The sequence below is a fragment of the Phialemonium atrogriseum genome (genome assembly GCF_030411735.1).
Source record: "Phialemonium atrogriseum strain 8032-3 unplaced genomic scaffold QBC33scaffold_4, whole genome shotgun sequence".
NCBI classification, from domain to species: domain Eukaryota; kingdom Fungi; phylum Ascomycota; class Sordariomycetes; order Cephalothecales; family Cephalothecaceae; genus Phialemonium; species Phialemonium atrogriseum.
In genome coordinates, this window is record NW_026848141.1 from 653051 (window position 1) to 669673 (window position 16623).

At 55.3% G+C, this 16623-nt stretch overlaps 2 protein-coding genes across 2 annotated transcripts; both read left to right on the forward strand.

Moving 5' to 3' along the window:
* Nucleotides 1–1974: 1974 nt before the first annotated feature.
* Nucleotides 1975–7366, forward strand: QBC33DRAFT_268920 (glycosyltransferase family 41 protein). The gene is made up of 4 exons (XM_060423169.1): nucleotides 1975–3836; nucleotides 3914–5899; nucleotides 5968–6580; nucleotides 6654–7366. Exons 1-4 carry the CDS (start codon nucleotides 2161–2163, stop codon nucleotides 7284–7286), a joined length of 4908 nt encoding a protein of 1635 aa, XP_060286697.1. The 5' UTR covers nucleotides 1975–2160; the 3' UTR covers nucleotides 7287–7366.
* A 7054-nt stretch (nucleotides 7367–14420) lies between these two features.
* QBC33DRAFT_269020 (myb-like DNA-binding domain-containing protein) lies at nucleotides 14421–15896 on the forward strand. The gene has a single exon (XM_060423170.1). The coding sequence runs from the start codon at nucleotides 14741–14743 to the stop codon at nucleotides 15665–15667; it is 927 nt and encodes a 308-aa protein (XP_060286698.1). The 5' UTR covers nucleotides 14421–14740; the 3' UTR covers nucleotides 15668–15896.
* The last annotated feature ends 727 nt before the right edge of the window (nucleotides 15897–16623 follow it).

The following is a 16623-nucleotide window of genomic DNA, read 5'->3' on the forward strand; positions in this document are numbered from 1 at the left end:
ATAGCCGAGCCGTATTTCCCTCGCCGCCCCTGGGGGAGAAAATGATGGAACCGCCGTGCTCGGTCAAATTGCCGGCCGCGGCTCGGGGATGAGAGAGCCGTCAGACGGAGCAGCGGCAGGCTTTCTTTCTCCCAGCCCGGGCTGACATGAAATCTCTTGCATGGAGCTGCACATAGTATGTAGGTACCTTGGTCCTGGTTCTGCGGGAGGAAGCCAAGAAGGCTAGAGTTGCTCCCCCCCTCCCCCGGTAGCATCCATCAAACAGGAGCAAGGAGTCCTCACATGTTGACTGCTGGCCGGGCAGGGTTGAGTGTGCCCTTTAATCAATCAGCATCTTAGGCTGTAGGCGACGGGAGCTAGGCGCCAGGTTAGTGTTCCCAAGGTGCAGTTTCAATTCCAAGGCAGCCGCAGCCCGACGAAGCAAGCAGTTAATAAACGTTTCCGGTTACACTTCAGACTGGTGGCATTGCACGGATCCCTACCACCCATCCACCCCTCCAAAACGCAATAGGGTCCGCCCGCATGAACGGGGGCGGTGGGAGGCGCCCAGGCGAGGCGCAGGATGATCAGTATGATCAGGATGATCAGCGCCAAGATCCTCATCCTTGCATTCGCACGACGACCACTGCACACTCTTCCAGTGTGTGCCCCGAGATTAACCCGCCGAGAAGAAAACATCTGACGCCGGCGGGGACCAACAGCAGGGTTGGGGGGTGTCTTCGGGCAACAAAGATGGGATGGTCTAGACAAGCCGAAAACAGACTTGACGACCTTGCTGTTGCCGTTTGCTCGGAAGTCCTGCCAGGGACTTTTTTGGGTGTGCAGGAACTTAGGAAGAAAGTACGGATTATTACTGAATACGCATACGCATGCAGGTATTCGTAGTATTAGTGGCTGCTGTCAGACCCTGGCAGGGCCAATGCAGGGATTCGGGGGAGGGTGTGGTTGTGTGACCGGGGGCGCGGTTAGGCGTGTGCAAGTGTGATGGAATGGCCCTCTCAAGGGCTCAGGCTGCCAAGTTCTAAGTGTAAGCCACGCGCCCAGAAGTGTTGATCTGTCCACGTAGGTATATCCGGAGGCTGGCTGGCTCGCTGGCTGTTGCCCTTCTCCGCTCGATCAAGGGGCCGTGACTGGAGTGAGGATTGGCTGTAGTAAAGATTGGCTGGATTGCGGGTTGGGTTCCAAACATGTCTCCCAGAGAGGAATGCTTGATCGCTTAAAGTGCGGTGCGCTGAGGTGCGGGGATGAGCCCTCTCTGCCTTTATTAGCGGGTGGATGTTCCAGTTAATTATTCGTATGGATGCCAGCCAGGGGTACCCAGAGTGGAGGCCGGAGGGCACGAAAACAGATGGAAATCACAAAAGACGTGCCGCGCAACCCGCTGAGACCGGTTTATAGATCTGATCTTCTTCTTACTCGTTAGAGTGTATCACTGCAGAGTGCAGAGAAAAAAGGAAAATAGAACGAGAGGAGTCCCTACCTACGTAAAGTATTATGTAGGTAGGTAGGTACCTAGTGCTTAATGTATGTACAATACCTGCCGGAAGTAACTGGCAACGGCCATGTAATAGCCCGTAACGCCGTAACGCAACCTCTTCACAGGCGGTCAAGGAAAATGAGGCCGGGCTCCACTGGCGGTGCAGGTCTCCCGAGCAGCAGCCCATAATGGCACAACCGCCTTACCGCCGCCCGCCTAACGACGTAGCTGGTACTTGTTACCTTCCTAAAAAAGCGCCATTCCACTTTTTGGCTTTAGACTCCCGCCCACGCCTCCCCCCATCGAACTAACAACCAATTTAACAACTATCACCGCCTTCAGTCCAGCTCGCCTACGAATCCACCCCTCACTTCCCCCGCCAAACTCCTTCTCGCTCTCCCCCTCTCTCCTTCTCGTGCCCGCCTTCTTTGCGAAGGTCTGGCGGGCAGAGGCATTAGGAGACACCGTTCTGCTTAATCGAGGTTCCGTCGTAGGCGCTGGCTCCCGCCCGCCGCGCGCCCCTCCGCTCAGATGCCGGAGTAGCAACCACTGCCATGCTCTGAACGGCAGGCAATGACGCATCGATCAGGCGGTCGCTCTTTTGCACTCCTCGCTCCTCCCATCCGAACTTCGCTTCATTTTCTAAATTGCCCGTTGATTCTTGACGAGGACATCCGCCCCTCATGCTTCCCCTACTCCAGATGCACCCCCAGATGGTGCAGGGCCCTCCCCATTTCGACCACCTCCCATCCTTCCAGTCGCACCTCGAACCCGGCTTCTTCTCCATCCATCACCAATCTCCGCCCTCGAGACCCTCGAATCCGTATCATAATGCCGACCAGTCGCAGCGTGCGTTTCCCATCCGTGCCTCCCAGCCGTCTGCCGCCCCTGCTCTCCACCGCATCACGACCTCCTTTATCCACGCCCGCGCCTCCAACAACAATGAGCACTCGCTCCGACGGAAGACCCCCAACGGGACAATCGACAACGGGTACGATGGATCCATGGCCCATCTTGCTTCAGGCCCTCCGCCCTTGAAGCATATGATTGTGTCGGCAAACTCAAAGATCTACCCCACCGCCGTTGTCCAGCGGCCTTCGAACCCGTCTTCAACTGGCCGGCCGCGGCCTCCCCCCAACCCGGGATGGCCGTACTCGGCCGCCACGGTGACAAATAGCCCCGACCAGGCAATCGAAAATCTGAATTCGGCGCTTGCGTCGTTTGGTGGATGGGCCGGCGCGGGACAAACACCGGCTCGACAGGACCACTCTCCCGGAGACCATGCGCATGCACCCCTTTTGCAGTCTATGGCCCACCATAACTACCCGCCTGCCCCGGCCATGCAGCCCATTCTTGGGCCTGGCTATCATCAAAACCTGAGCCCCGCCGTGTTCAGCCCTGCAGGATTCCAGCAATCTCCAGTTTGGAGAGACGGGGGCCTGTCCGACTACCGCCCGTCTGCTCCCCTTGCTGCGGGCTTCATCCCCCAGAATGCGGCCGTCGACAGTGCATTCATGCCTTCGCAACCGATGATTCACCCCGGACATGCTAACGGCCCGCTGCTAGGGCATACCCAACCGTTCAGAACGCACCTCTCCAGCCATCCTCTCGACGACGGATTCTCCCGCTACGGGCAGGGCCATCCCGTGGTGAACACCACCCATCACAGACTAGAGGCACTCTCTTTAGGCTCAGGTAACCCCCGGGCCCCGCAGAGCACGATACGCGAGGGTTCGTCAAATGCCCGGTTTAAGGAACGGGCGCTTGCGCAGGCCCACCAGACATATGCCGATCTTCTGGTCTATCTTAGCCACTCCAGGAAGACTCACAGCAAGCCAGGATTGGGGTCACGATCTTCGTCCAAGATGGTAGTCTTTCCTAGGCCACCCAAGCAGCTGAGCTCAAGTTTGAGCCAGGCCCGACCTCGGCCGTCCCATACCCTTACGGACCCTGCGGCCATAAACCCTCAGAACCTCGTTCGAAAGCCGCCCCATCCGGCCCGGGCCTTCACCTTTGGTGGACGTCCGACTGACCCTCGTTCGATGGGGGTTCCCGATGGTGTTGTGGGTCAGCATGCGGGCGTCCATACCGCCGTTCCGGCCGAGATATTAGGCAACCCACGCATGCATAACCGTGTTGACAGTCTTTACGCAAACGTTGGCCATCGAGCTCATTCCCACGGTGTGAGCTCGCCCCTCGTTAGTGCTAGAGCTTCGCTTGAGGTGCTGTCGAATCTTTGCGAGCACAGCGGCTGGAAATGGGCCGATGGGATGTTACTCGGTGGCTGTCTGCATTACGGACTTGAACACTACGAGGAGGCACTTGAGTGGTTCAAGCGCATCATCAGTTTAGATGAGAGGTACTGCTACTCCCCGTGGTCCCCCTTGGGCCCCCTTTCTTTCTTTTCCTTCCCCGCAGATTGCTAACCTTGGCCAGTCACGTCGAGGCTATCTCGAATATTGCAGCAACGCTGTACTGCCTGAATCGGCAGGAAGAGGCCGAAAAACATTGGGCACGGGCAGTCAAGATACGCCCGAGCTATTTGGAGGCAGTTGAGCACCTTGTCGGACTCCTTTGTTCGAACCAGCGAAGCCAAGAAGCGGTGAACATTGTCAACTTCGTTCAGCGAGTTCTAAGGATACCGCGGCCAGGGGTGGCCCGTGACCAGGCCAGCGAAACTGCCAGTGAGACGGACATGTCATCAACTGCCTCAGCAGCCGACCATGCATCCGATTCCTTCGCTCTAGATACCGACAAGGACAGTCCAGAAATTCCCTTCTCCAGCCTTGACACGGGCAACAACCAGCCCGGTTTTGGCTCCAGTGGCTATGCGATCCCAGGGAGCGAGAATGGCCGGATGCTCCTTCTTATCCACGCCAAGGGCAACATGCTTTATGCGCTGAAGGATGTTGATCGGGCGTCTGAAGCTTTCGAGGAAGCGGTTCTGATCAGTACCGGACGAAAAATACGACGAGTGCAGTCCCTCATTCACATGATACAAATGGTACTAGCCCCGAAAGATGCTCAGGGATTGCCGTCACGGAACTATGCACAAAAGGCGCTCGCAGATCCGCTATTGCTACCTCCTGAGAAAGCCAAGCACACAGCCCAGCTGGTCTTCTCGTCCAACAATGGTCAACTTCCCGGTCTTCGGTACATTCCGGGCGGCAGTCACAAGAAGGCGGCGGTTTCCACGACGAGCAATTCTCTACTCTCTCTCGCCAAGATTTTCCAGGACGCCATGTCTACTGGAGGCTCAACCCCTGGACTCATGAGACAGCCGACAGGGATTGGGGATATCCTAGCTCTGTATTACTTGTCACTGTCTCTGCAAGAAAGCCCGTCTACCGCCAATAACGTCGGCATTCTTTTGGCCAGCGTTCAGCAGCCCGTCTCGCAACCTCCGGCGGCTACCGAGGCCGCCCTATGCCAGAATATCCCCGGCATTGTCCCAGGCAGTGGGCTTGCGCTCGCCCTGGCTTATTATCACTATGGATTGTCGCTTGACCCTAAGCACGTGCATCTCCATACGAACCTGGGGAGCCTTCTGAAGGACATCGGGCAGCTCGATTCCGCGATTCACATGTACGAGAAGGCCGTCCAGTGTGACGGCAACTTTGACATTGCCCTCACGAACCTTGCAAACGCGGTCAAAGACCGAGGTCGCATCAACGATGCGATCATGTACTATAGGCGAGCCGTCAACTCGAACCCGGACTTTGCCGAAGCTGTTTGTGGCCTCTCGACTGCTCTCAACTCGGTCTGCGATTGGAGGGATCGCGGTGGCGTGGTTCTGTATGGTGGAAAGTACGATCGCTGGCATGTCGACGGAACGGGGATGCTCACAGATGTCCGGACCCAGAGACAGGGGAGCGGCCTGATGAAGCGAGTCGTCGACATGGTTGGCAGACAACTGAAGGATGCCTCGTCCTGGGGTTGCGGGTCCCTCCAGGAAGACACGCTATTGCAGCTAGCCTCGCAACTCAACGACGTCAGGTTTAGCTTTGGTGACGGCTCTGTCGATGTCGTTTCGGAGCTGCGCCGATGGGCTGGCCGGCCATGGGAAGGTTCCCGAATCCTTCGCCTGATCGAACGTTTCTGTCGGGTTGCCATGCGAGATTGGTACCTTGACAAATACGTACGGGGTGTCCAGTCTTCAGCCGGCTACCTCCGGCCGAGACTTCCTGCCAGCTTGTCAATCCCATCCGCCCCCACGGTCCTCCCCTTCCATACATTCACCTGCCCCTTGAGGGCCAAAGACATCAGGATGATCTCCCAGCGGAACGCGCTTAGGATATCGTGCTCCACGCTCCGGTCACCCTGGCTCCCGGCATCGGTATATGAGCCACCTAGGCCACCCAGTCCTCAGTTGAACATTGGCTACGTGTCATCCGATTTCAACAACCACCCCTTGGCACATCTGTAAGTTTCGCAAGCCTTGGAACTCGATCGTCCCACCAACAAGAGTGGTAGCTAACATGGATGCGTAGGATGCAATCTGTCTTTGGTTTTCATGACCAAAAGCGAGCCAAAGCGTTCTGCTATGCCACCACATCCAGCGACAGATCAATACACCGCCAGCAGATCGAGCAGGAGGCCCCTGTGTTCCGAGATGTGAGCAACTGGTCATCCGACAGGCTGATTGGCCAAATCGTCGAGGATGAAATCCACATCCTGGTCAACCTCAACGGCTATACGCGCGGCGCTCGCAATGAGATATTTGCAGCTCGCCCTGCTCCCATCCAGATGTCATTTATGGGCTTTGCGGGCACTCTTGGTGCGGAGTGGTGCGATTATCTTCTAGCCGATGAGACCGCCATCCCGCCCTCGACGTTGCGGCCCCATCGCAGTAACCTGAGTCTCAAGGACGTGTTCCGCGACGAAGAAGCCTCTGAGACTGACGGCTGGATTTATTCGGAGAATATCATCTTCTGCAGAGACACGTTCTTCTGTTGTGATCACGCCCAATCCGCTGACGGGTCTGGCGACAGGGCCATGTCGTGGGAAGAAGAACAGCGAAGGCGGTGGAAAATGCGAAAGGAGTTGTTCCCAAGCCTTCCGGATGACAAAATCATCATGGGTAATTTCAACCAGCTCTACAAGGTACGTTGTTTTTCCATTGCTCCTCTCCCGCCCGCCTTCCCATGGGATTTCGGGCTAACATGCATGGCTCAAGATTGATCCCACCACATTTCGGACTTGGCTTCGCATCCTTGACGCCGTTCCTAATGCTGTTCTCTGGCTCCTTCGATTCCCCGAACTTGGCGAGAACAACTTGAAGCGGACTGCAAAGCAATGGGCGGGAGAGGAGGTTGCGAACCGCATCGTCTTCACCGATGTTGCTCCGAAGCAGCAGCACATCTCGCGAGCAAGGGTCTGCGATATCTTCCTCGATACCCCCGAGTGTAACGCGCACACCACCGCAGCCGATGTTCTATGGTCTAGCACGCCCCTTCTCACCCTCTCCAGATACCAATATAAGATGTGCTCGCGCATGGCTGCATCGATCCTGAAGGGCGCCCTCCCCAAGGGGCCCGAGGGCGACCGGGCGGCCGAGGAACTCATTGCGACCGACGAGGCCGAGTACGAGGATCTCGCTATCAAGTTGGCCTCGAGCCTGTCATACAGCACCGCTAAGGGCTACGGCGAGGGCTCTGGGAGGTTGTCCGAGTTGAGGCGACTACTCTGGAGAAGCAAGTGGAGCTGCGCCCTCTTCGACACTCGGAGATGGGTTCGTGATTTGGAGGATGCTTACGAAGAAGCATGGCGCCGCTGGGTTGCCGGCAAGGGAGGCGACATATACCTATAGATCTTGTGTCGCTCGGCGTTGGCCAAATCGGTGCGCAAGCAGCCGATTCCGCGTTTTATCTGCTTCTTCCCTCCGGCGCTTTCATCGATCTCTGGAATGAGACTCTTGCTTGGTCGGATGCGGGCGGGGACGAGACACTTGGGAATGTCTGGCTCACAAGATGTGCAGCTTGGGATTGGTTTTCGGCATCGTCTGCGACCCTGGGCAAGACAACGGGAAAGGAGTATTTGTATGGGACCTGGTTAGGGACGAAAGGGATGACACCTACCTCAGCAGGCAGTTTATTTTCTTCCCCAGCATACGGTCGGAGGCGTGCGGTTTCATTATCTTTCTTTGTTTATGACTAACTTACCACCCGGTTCAACTGGGATTCGATCGAGATGCTGATGGAAGGATACCACTCTTGTTATGGTCGTTAATTTTGTCGAAAGGTTGTGTGTGTTGGAAAGACCAACCAAGGGCGATAGAACGCTGGGGGCTCTCTTTCACAGAGGGGGGATGACCCGTGATACAATTCCGTGTTGTTTCGGACAGCCATTGCAGTTCTTGGTCTATAGACAACGATGCGTTCGGTCTTCCCCGTCTTGAGCCATCTCATGTCAAGACGAGGGGGAACCAAACCCCACCCGCTTGTCTCTTGCCGCTTTCGTTGGCGATCGTCTTTTCTTGCTTTTCTTGCTTATTACGTCCGTACTTCGCCCTTCTCTCCCGGGCTTGCTTACCTGCCTAGATACAGGAACCCCCGTCGCTCAACCCCGAGTGAGTGGCTTACCTTGCCATCTTCCTTTGGGCGTTAGCCGGCCTACCATCGCTCCGGCCAAGGCTGCCGAAACGAGGAGCAGCAATGATCATCCCCAAAAGACTGACGGTGCACTCTCGAGAGCCTTCCTCCTCGACACACTACGGAACGCCCCCTTTTCTGGGTCCATATTTCCTCCCCCCCCCAAGCCGTCAACTCTTCTTTGTCAGTCTCAGGTAGGGACCGGGATAAGGGTTGGAGGGCCGGACCTGGTGCAAACACATGGGCAGAGAAAAAGGGGGCGGGAGAGTATCTGGCCAGTGAGACAACCGGGTGGCCTATCTACTTGCCGCGCTCTCGGCGGTAGTCTGTACAGCTCACAATGGCCCTGCTTCGCAACCCCACCCTTCTTATTGCTTTTTTTTTTTTTTTGTTTTTTTTTTTGGGAAGGGGGGGTAAGGGGGAGAGGAAAAGCAAAATGGTCCCCTCACTTTGGGACACAACATACGGCCCGTCCTGCAACGACCTGGCCTCTAATGTCGGACCCTGATATTTTGCACCAGCTGCGTACGTCAATTTCAGTTCGGGACGACCGATGAATGGGCGTTGTATGGACCCCAGCTGCACCTCTGCTGCACTTCCTATATGCTACCAAAAGGGGGGAAGGTCCTCATTAACGTTCGTTTTGTTGGCGAGAAAAAACTGAATTCTACCCGATCGGATAGCAGATAGGCGGGAGCAGTGACAGACGAGCAAAGTTTGACAACTCATACCCACGCGAGAGTTGATGTTTGGGACATGGGCCTATCAACGCACTGTCGTGGCTATTCATGCGGGAATTTCGGCACACCATCGTCAGCACCGGCAGCCCAATGACTTGATCATGACAAGGGGCGGTGTGGACGGTCAATTGGGCGACAGTAGAGAAGAACCCCGAGCCGATGGCTGCTTAGCAACGAACGAACCCGCTCACAAAAACAACGAACTGACAAGCAGGCAGACTCAGGCATCCGTAGGAGGCAGAGGTTGGGATCTCGTTGGCAAGTATCGACGCATTTGATGCAAAGGCAATCTCTCCTGTCAGCCAATTCCGATCTTGGATCTACCCTGTCTAAATTCAAGCGAGTGTGCCCCGGTTGGCTCAGCATGATGTGTGTGCTGCCCCTGTCCCATCTGTCACCGCCCTGCCGCAGCCCTGTCGCAACATATATGCACCATGTTCCCACCCTCATCCCTAGCTCGCTTTAGGTGCGGCAGCAAGGGGAGAAAGGGCCCTTCTTTCATCGGCAAGGTACAGAGAGGAAATGGGCCGGTAAGGGACGAGAGAGAGAGAGAGGGGGGGAGAGAGAGAGAGACCCGGGGCAGCTATTCGGTGACGAAGCCCTGAAAGGGCCGATAGCGAGCTGCCTCCAGGGGAACCAACTGGCCTGTAGGGCTGGGATGGGTTTGTGGTGCCTTCCCTGTCGGTACCTGGGCGGAATCGCTGATTTGCGGTATTCATGTACACTTATACGTCAACACCTGCTTGCCGCAGGTAGTGAGTAAGCTACGGACAAGGCGCACACCAGTGGTACTTTGACCTTGGGGTGGCACACTTGTAGGCACACGCGGCAACCCCGTCTACATGGATGGGGCAAGCTTACATGGCCGAATTCGAACCGAGGGGGGCGGGAAGGGAAAAGAAAAGAAACTGTGAAAGGAAAAAGAAAATAATAACAAAAGGGGGGATCGGTATGAGGCTGAGAGGCTCATCAGGGAACGTTTTCGCCACAGGGCTCATTCCCGGACGCCGCGTTGAATTTCGTTGGGAGCTGAGACAGGCCAACGGGCAGCAGGATTGTGGTCCGCCGCAAGGGCAACGTGAGATTTGTCGTATCGCGGCCAATCGAAAATGCGGGAGACTGGTCGCTAGTAACCCACTGGGCCAGATGGGCGGGTACTGTAGATATTACATATTTAATGACAAGATAGCCTCGACGATCGTTCCTTTTTTCTTTTTTACTTTTTCTGTGGCCCAAAACCAGATGAGGGCTGATCTTGGTATGTGCCGCTGACGCAGGGAAGCGAGGACCCCAATCAAAGGATCGCCGAGGGATTCTCCAGGGATCGACATTGAGGCTGGAAAGGGCAGCCAGGCAAGCCAGGCAAGGCTGGGGAGGGAGGCTGTTTGGTCGCTGACACAGGGTCTGGGTCTGACAGGCGGTGGATGTGACCTTGAGGAAAAGCAGGGCGAGAGATAGAACTTGGTTTTGTTGTTTACATGCCATACTCTACCTAGGTATCTATCATGGTAGTTCCTGCAATGGAAAGGAGTCGTGTCTCACTTTAGACGTACTATGTTAGGATCATGGATGGGCGTTGTCAATTCCTAACCTGTCGTCAATTCAGGTACTGTGTAGCATCCGTAGGAGGCAGCTAATCCGGATTGGGAAATTCGATGGCCGATGGAGCCCATCGAGAGTAGATCTGTGCGGGCCACACGGGGTCTTGACTTGGTAGCGGGCGAGGGCCCGAGCCACCTTGTACTCCATACGGCCGTTGGGCGCTATGGGCAGAGAGTGGTTTCTTCACTTCTTTGACGATGATCACGGACGGCGCCGTTGGGTTGCCGCCGGGATCTACAAAGAAGGCCCACGGGGAGGTAATAAACGAATGAAATGGATGCGGCCAATCGCGTTTGGACAGGGCCCAGACAGGGAGTGTTTTGTGTGTTTATCTTTTGGGATGACGAGGACTACGGAGAAGTAGGTATGTAGTATCGCACTCGCACTCGCTCACTGAATGTCGTGCTTGAAATTGCGTCGCCCAAAACACCCACCTGAAGTGCAGCTATGCAGGTCAACCATCCGTATCATCCGCGCTGTAACTGAAAAACTTTCGCCACCGAGAGTTGCTTCACGACCTCCCGGGTTGTCCTCCTCGATTAAACTGCCTCCTACCTCGCTCTGTCATCGGGCAGCACTCGGGTGCGAGTGCTTCCTTCACCCCAGCCTATCCTCCACACGCCGTGGCGGGCTCGGGGATAGCCCTGTGCATCGGAAACGAACCTCAAGCAGGAGGAAGCAAAGGTAGTGGTCACTCGTGTTTCAAAATACAACTGTGGCATTAAAAAAAAAATGGAAATGCTGCATTAGAACATGGTGTACATGGTATTGTTTTTTTCTTCCGAGGTCTCGCCAGGATAATTGATTGCGGGGTGCCTGGGGTCGTCGTCGCTCATATGGACATGGCAACGTTTTTGTTGACTTGCATCCTAGGTCCCGATGGGCATGGGGAGCTCCATCCCATGTCCATCGTCATGTCTCGGTAAGGGAAATGGGGCGTCGAGGGGAACAGCTGAAATACTCGCTACTTTTCACCCGGAAGGGCTTAAGGGTGCATTTGGGTTCAATCAGATGGCCCAAGGCGACGAGGGCACAAGAAACGCCACTGAAGATCATCCCCGTCTGATTGGGCGCCTCTGACCCAGCGCTGTGTGACAACGGTTTTTTGCGTCAACGCTAGCCGCTTGGCATCTGTCGGCGGGGCAGATCGCTCCTTTCTTTGGGATTTTGGTCGCCGATTCGGGCTTTAGCCACACCTCGAAGCAGGGGTGTTTGGCGGTCCCAGTGGCTCGGCATACCCTGGTTGAGGCTGGAATCTGTGCCTTGAGGCTTGCCGGGGCCGCCGCATCCCTGTCTGGTGTGGCCGTCCGAGCTGACTCTTGCAGATTGTCTCACACGGTGGATGGGAATACTTCGCTACCCTGGCGCCTGTGGTGAGACGTGTGGGTCACTCATTTGCTGCTGCACCCAGGAAGCTGGAGATTGCCGATTCCTCTGTCACCTGGCCCTGCAACCAGCAGGACCAATCGTCGAGCCCATCGTCCTTGGGTCAACATCACCAAGCGAAAATACTCACGGCAACGAAAACAATAGGAGAGGGTCCATGCTGAGCCAATTCGAACTTGGAACATCCCGCAAGGTCCCAATGTCAGGGTACCTACATAGTTCCCACATCGCATCCTCTTTTCCATTTATTTATTTTCGGTTTGTCTCCAATTCGGCATGCTCCATCTGTTTGTCATTTCCTTTTTTTTTATACAAGGATGGGACCAAGAAGCCGAACAAAGATTATTAATAGAAAAATGCAAATATGCCAAGTCGCAGTGTCTTTGGATGAAAGAATGCAACTTAATATCGAATATCTCGACCGGGTCCAGCCGTTCTGTGCAGCCGTTGAGGGAAACAAGTTGGGATTAAAGGGGATTGGCTGGAGGGAGGCCCAGGCGCCCCTCGTAGTGTAATTAGCCGGGAGCATCCCAAGTGAACGGATCGCCCTGAAGCCACCCCCGTCGGATGAGCACGGGCCAACCATGGTTGGGACGGACGGTTGAAGCCTTAATTACCAAGTACGGGTGACGGAGGACGGACCCGTACTTTAGACGAACAGTGTAGCACTGGAGAAGTGTAAATATTAATAACTCCCTCCAGCTCATGCCCTGTAGTCATATGGATATTGCCACCTCGACGGTCATGCCAGGGAGAGAGGGAAGGAAGCGAGAGTAACACTCCGCGAGGTCCGGAAGATGTCTCCACTTTGCAGCACTTCGATTCCGCACGTGGTGAAGAGGAAAGTATCCATAAAATAAAATAAAACCCCACAGAAACCGTTTTCGTTCAGCGAGCTGTGAGCCTGATCCTGGTACGACAATGAATGCAGTTGGGAATAGTCAGTCCCGCCTGCGTTTCAATAATAGCCTTATCCTGGTCTCTTGGTGTCTACTTCCCCCCATATGATTGTGGTTTCACGTAAGTAGAGTAGGTAGCCGAGGTAACTTTGACTAGGGGTCCTTCGCATGGGGTTTAGGAATTAGGACGGTGGAAATCTCCGTAAATCGTGGCTAAGATGGCAACCACGGGACGAGGCTGGTAGTCAACCTCGGGCTCAATATGTGGATGCGTTGACAGCATGAGATTGCACTCAAGACTCTACACGACATTGGAAGGTAGGTAGGCTGCCTATCATCATATTATTTACCACTACTACTACAAGGGCACGTAGGTAGTATCTCCTAGGCATCGGAGGTAAGTAGCCACTCTGAGTCCTCTCCAAGTCCTGGGCTTGCCCATTCACCTTTCCAAAAGGGGCCCACCGACCCACCTACTGTAGACGTACATAGGTCAGTGGGTTACATCTTCCCGCTTTCGTCCAACATCCCTCCCAAAATTATACACTATACACTGGGGCTGCACCCGAACCGATGAACGTGCATGACCTGGAACCTCAGAGCCAGGTACCGGGGCTCCAAATCCGGCAACCAGTGGTTCGTGATTGTCTTCCTACGAAGTTTGACGGCCACTCCTTCCTTCCGTCCTTCTGACGCTTCTACTATATCTAGCATCCCACTTTTGAAAACCTGGGGGGGGCGACCTAACACAATTCCACCTCGGGGGTGTCGCTAGAAAGGGGCAGTCGAGAGAGCTTTCCAGTCGTCCAGCCCATGGAGCGAACGAAATCGGCAGCATGAGATCCTTCCCTGGTCCACACGGGGTTCTTTTCTCCTGACGAGCAAGGTATCTTGCTAGGCACCCCAGTCACTCACTGCTCCTCCTCCTCCACACCCGACTTTGGGCAGATCTCACAGAGTCACAGCACAAGAAGTGAAGTAGGTGATGCACGAGCGCTTGTTCTTGGACTCCGCACACCCACCCGCTTGACGATCCTCTGCGGACAGATGTTGCCCGCTGGCACCAGCTTGACATGGATGCAAAATAGGCTGCCCCCCCTCTCACGGCTGGAGGTGGCCACTAGCGTACCTACCTAGCTAGCATAGGTACCTAGGTGATGTACTGTACAACCACCCGCCGAGGGAGGTACCACTCACATCACTATTTACACTTGGACGGGCTCTCCACTAGGTACATAGTAGGCGCTCAGGCCATGCCGGCGCAGACAAGCATGTCCCTGTCCCTGACCCTTGGCAGCGGGTTGCTGGCGCTGATGCCCCGTTTATCTTGCTTGTGTTCGATGTGAATCGTGAATCGCCCAACAGCACACACCAACCTTGTCCTTGTGCCACTCACACCCCTCTCCCACTTGACGGACCCTACCCGGAACCCACAACGTAGTCCAAAACCGTTCCCACAAGCCCCGGCCCCTTTGGCGTTTCCCATATCTCATGGTGTCTCTCCTTCTTCCCTTGTACTCCTCGAAATTCACGGCCACACCCCCCTCACCCCCCCACCCCGGAATCCCAGATCCAGTACCGTGTCCCAGCAGACTTGTTCGTTTAATAGTCCATGGCTTGGCCCTTGGCGTAGTGAAGACGACCTTGTCCGCACACAGCCCCATAATCCAGTCCAGCCCTCGCCTACCTACCCAAGCTGAGGGAGACATATAACCCCACCAGCCCTCCCCCCCCCCCCGGTGGAAGCCTCATTCTCAGCATCAAAATATATCATACCGATACTTCCACCCTCGCGCTTCCCCCTGGACTTGTTTCTTCAGTTCACAACCGGATTTGCTACTCTCCTGACAACATCATCTTATCAACTTACTCTACTTCTCATCCCGACCACCAACGTTCATCATCTCTACCCTTATACTACGCTCGAGGATCGTCTTTCATACCTTGGACCAGTAAAGGACCTGTCTTTCTATTTCCAGGACCGCAATTCCGGCGACAGATCAGAGAATCCACTTGAATCTGGCAAACTCCGAGCAGGACGCCACCATGTCGTCAACTCGCCAAAAGAGAGGCCCATGGTCTCAAATGGAAGATGCCATCCTCATGAATCTGATACAGACTCAAGGGGCATTCAACTGGGTGCGAACATCACAGCTCCTTGGAACGAGAACAGCAAAGCAATGTCGAGAGCGGTACCACCAGAACCTCAAGCCTTCGTTGAGGCACTACCCCATCACACCAGAGGAAGGCATGCAGATTGAACAGTTTGTTCGCCAGTTCGGGAAGAGGTGGGCTGAGATCGCAAGATTGCTCCCTGGTCGCAGCGACAACGCGGTCAAAAACTGGTGGAATGGGAGCCAAAACCGCCGGAAGAGGATGGATACCCGGCAAGCCGTCCGCATGAACGCAGCATCGTACGGCGAGAGGATGGCCATGCCCACCCAGGAGACGTCGGCAGCCATGACCATCCCTAGAACACTACCCCCTCCCGGTGCAGGCCGGCCATTACCACCACCCCCAATCCTCTCGGTTGAGTTGCGTGACCGGAGCTACGGCGTCGAGACACCACTCCCCTCACCAGGAATCCACTCCCCATTGTCGGATATGACCCCGTCTCTGTCAGACTCGGGTTCGCATTACGCAATGTCCCCGGAAAGCTACACCATGCGCTCTCCCGCCACTCAACTCCCACCCTTCAAGATCCAAGTTCTCCCGTCTCCGAGGGCATCACTGTCTCCTATTGACAACAAACTGCCTCCTCTGAGAGCCATCACTTCACCCATGTTCGCCAGCGCAGAGCCCTCCCAGAGCCTGCCCCCGATAGCTTCTTCCCGGCCCGAGTATTACTCGCCCACGTCACACCTACCTACTGCTCCCAACTCACCGGTAGGGCTTCAGGAAGTACCGCTGCGGAAGACCAACCAGGAAGTGAGCAGTACAACACGGATTGCTGTTGGCTCACTGCTTGGTTAAGGAATTTCGGAACGTTGGAGAGAACAGAGAGAAGATGGTCGGCACCCAGGGGGGTCTTGATCAGGCCGATGCGGCCAGAGAGCAGTTGCCATGACGAAACAGGCATATGGCGCCGGAAGAGCACAAAATCATTTAGGATACCCATTTCCCTTTCACAACCGCTCTGCTCTCGAAGCAGGCTCGAGAAGCTTTCTCTATATATCTTTGTGTGCACTTTCCGGCATAATGTATCGTGGAGGAGACGGGGCCTCTGTGGCCTACCGCTTACATCAGGCGGCGTTTTCTATGTCATTTCTGGTGTATATCGGTCTCGGGAGGAGGCGTGGCTGTTATGATGGGTTCACGATAGTCTGGAGGCAAATCTGTCAAGGAATATAATCTAAACCAAAAATGTTCACACATCTGTCTACGTCCAACAGCCAGCGTCTTCCAGTGTACCCAGAAAATCAATGCTCCTGTTACCAGTGTCGCCAACTAACCGTTGGAATGGCGAGCACCCTCTTCGTCGCTCGGTGTACGAAGCGGAAAGCCTCAACATTCAGGTCTGGTGGGCTTGGGCTTGGCAGGCGAAATATTCCCAACAAACAAGCAACGAGCCAGTCGGCACGGCGAAGGAACCAACAACGAATCATGATTTGCACTATTTTGACAAGCCTCTTCCTCGTCTTGTCAGATACGTCAGTTCGCGATCGTCGCAGGGGGGTTGAGCTTGAGATTTCCGATCCCACATGGTAGAAAATGTGATATGATATGATTTAATTACCGTACGGGATACGACTGTACACATATTGTAGAGTAACAGGGGGGGCTGGGCTAGGGTTGGGTGCCAAGTCTCCGGATCTGGACGGCTCGACCTCAGTTGGGTGACACCCGATTGCCAGATGCGGGCCCCAGGCTCACAAGAGAGGAGCCCGTCCTCGGCGCAATTAGGGTTTTTGGACGAGTGATCGCCAACG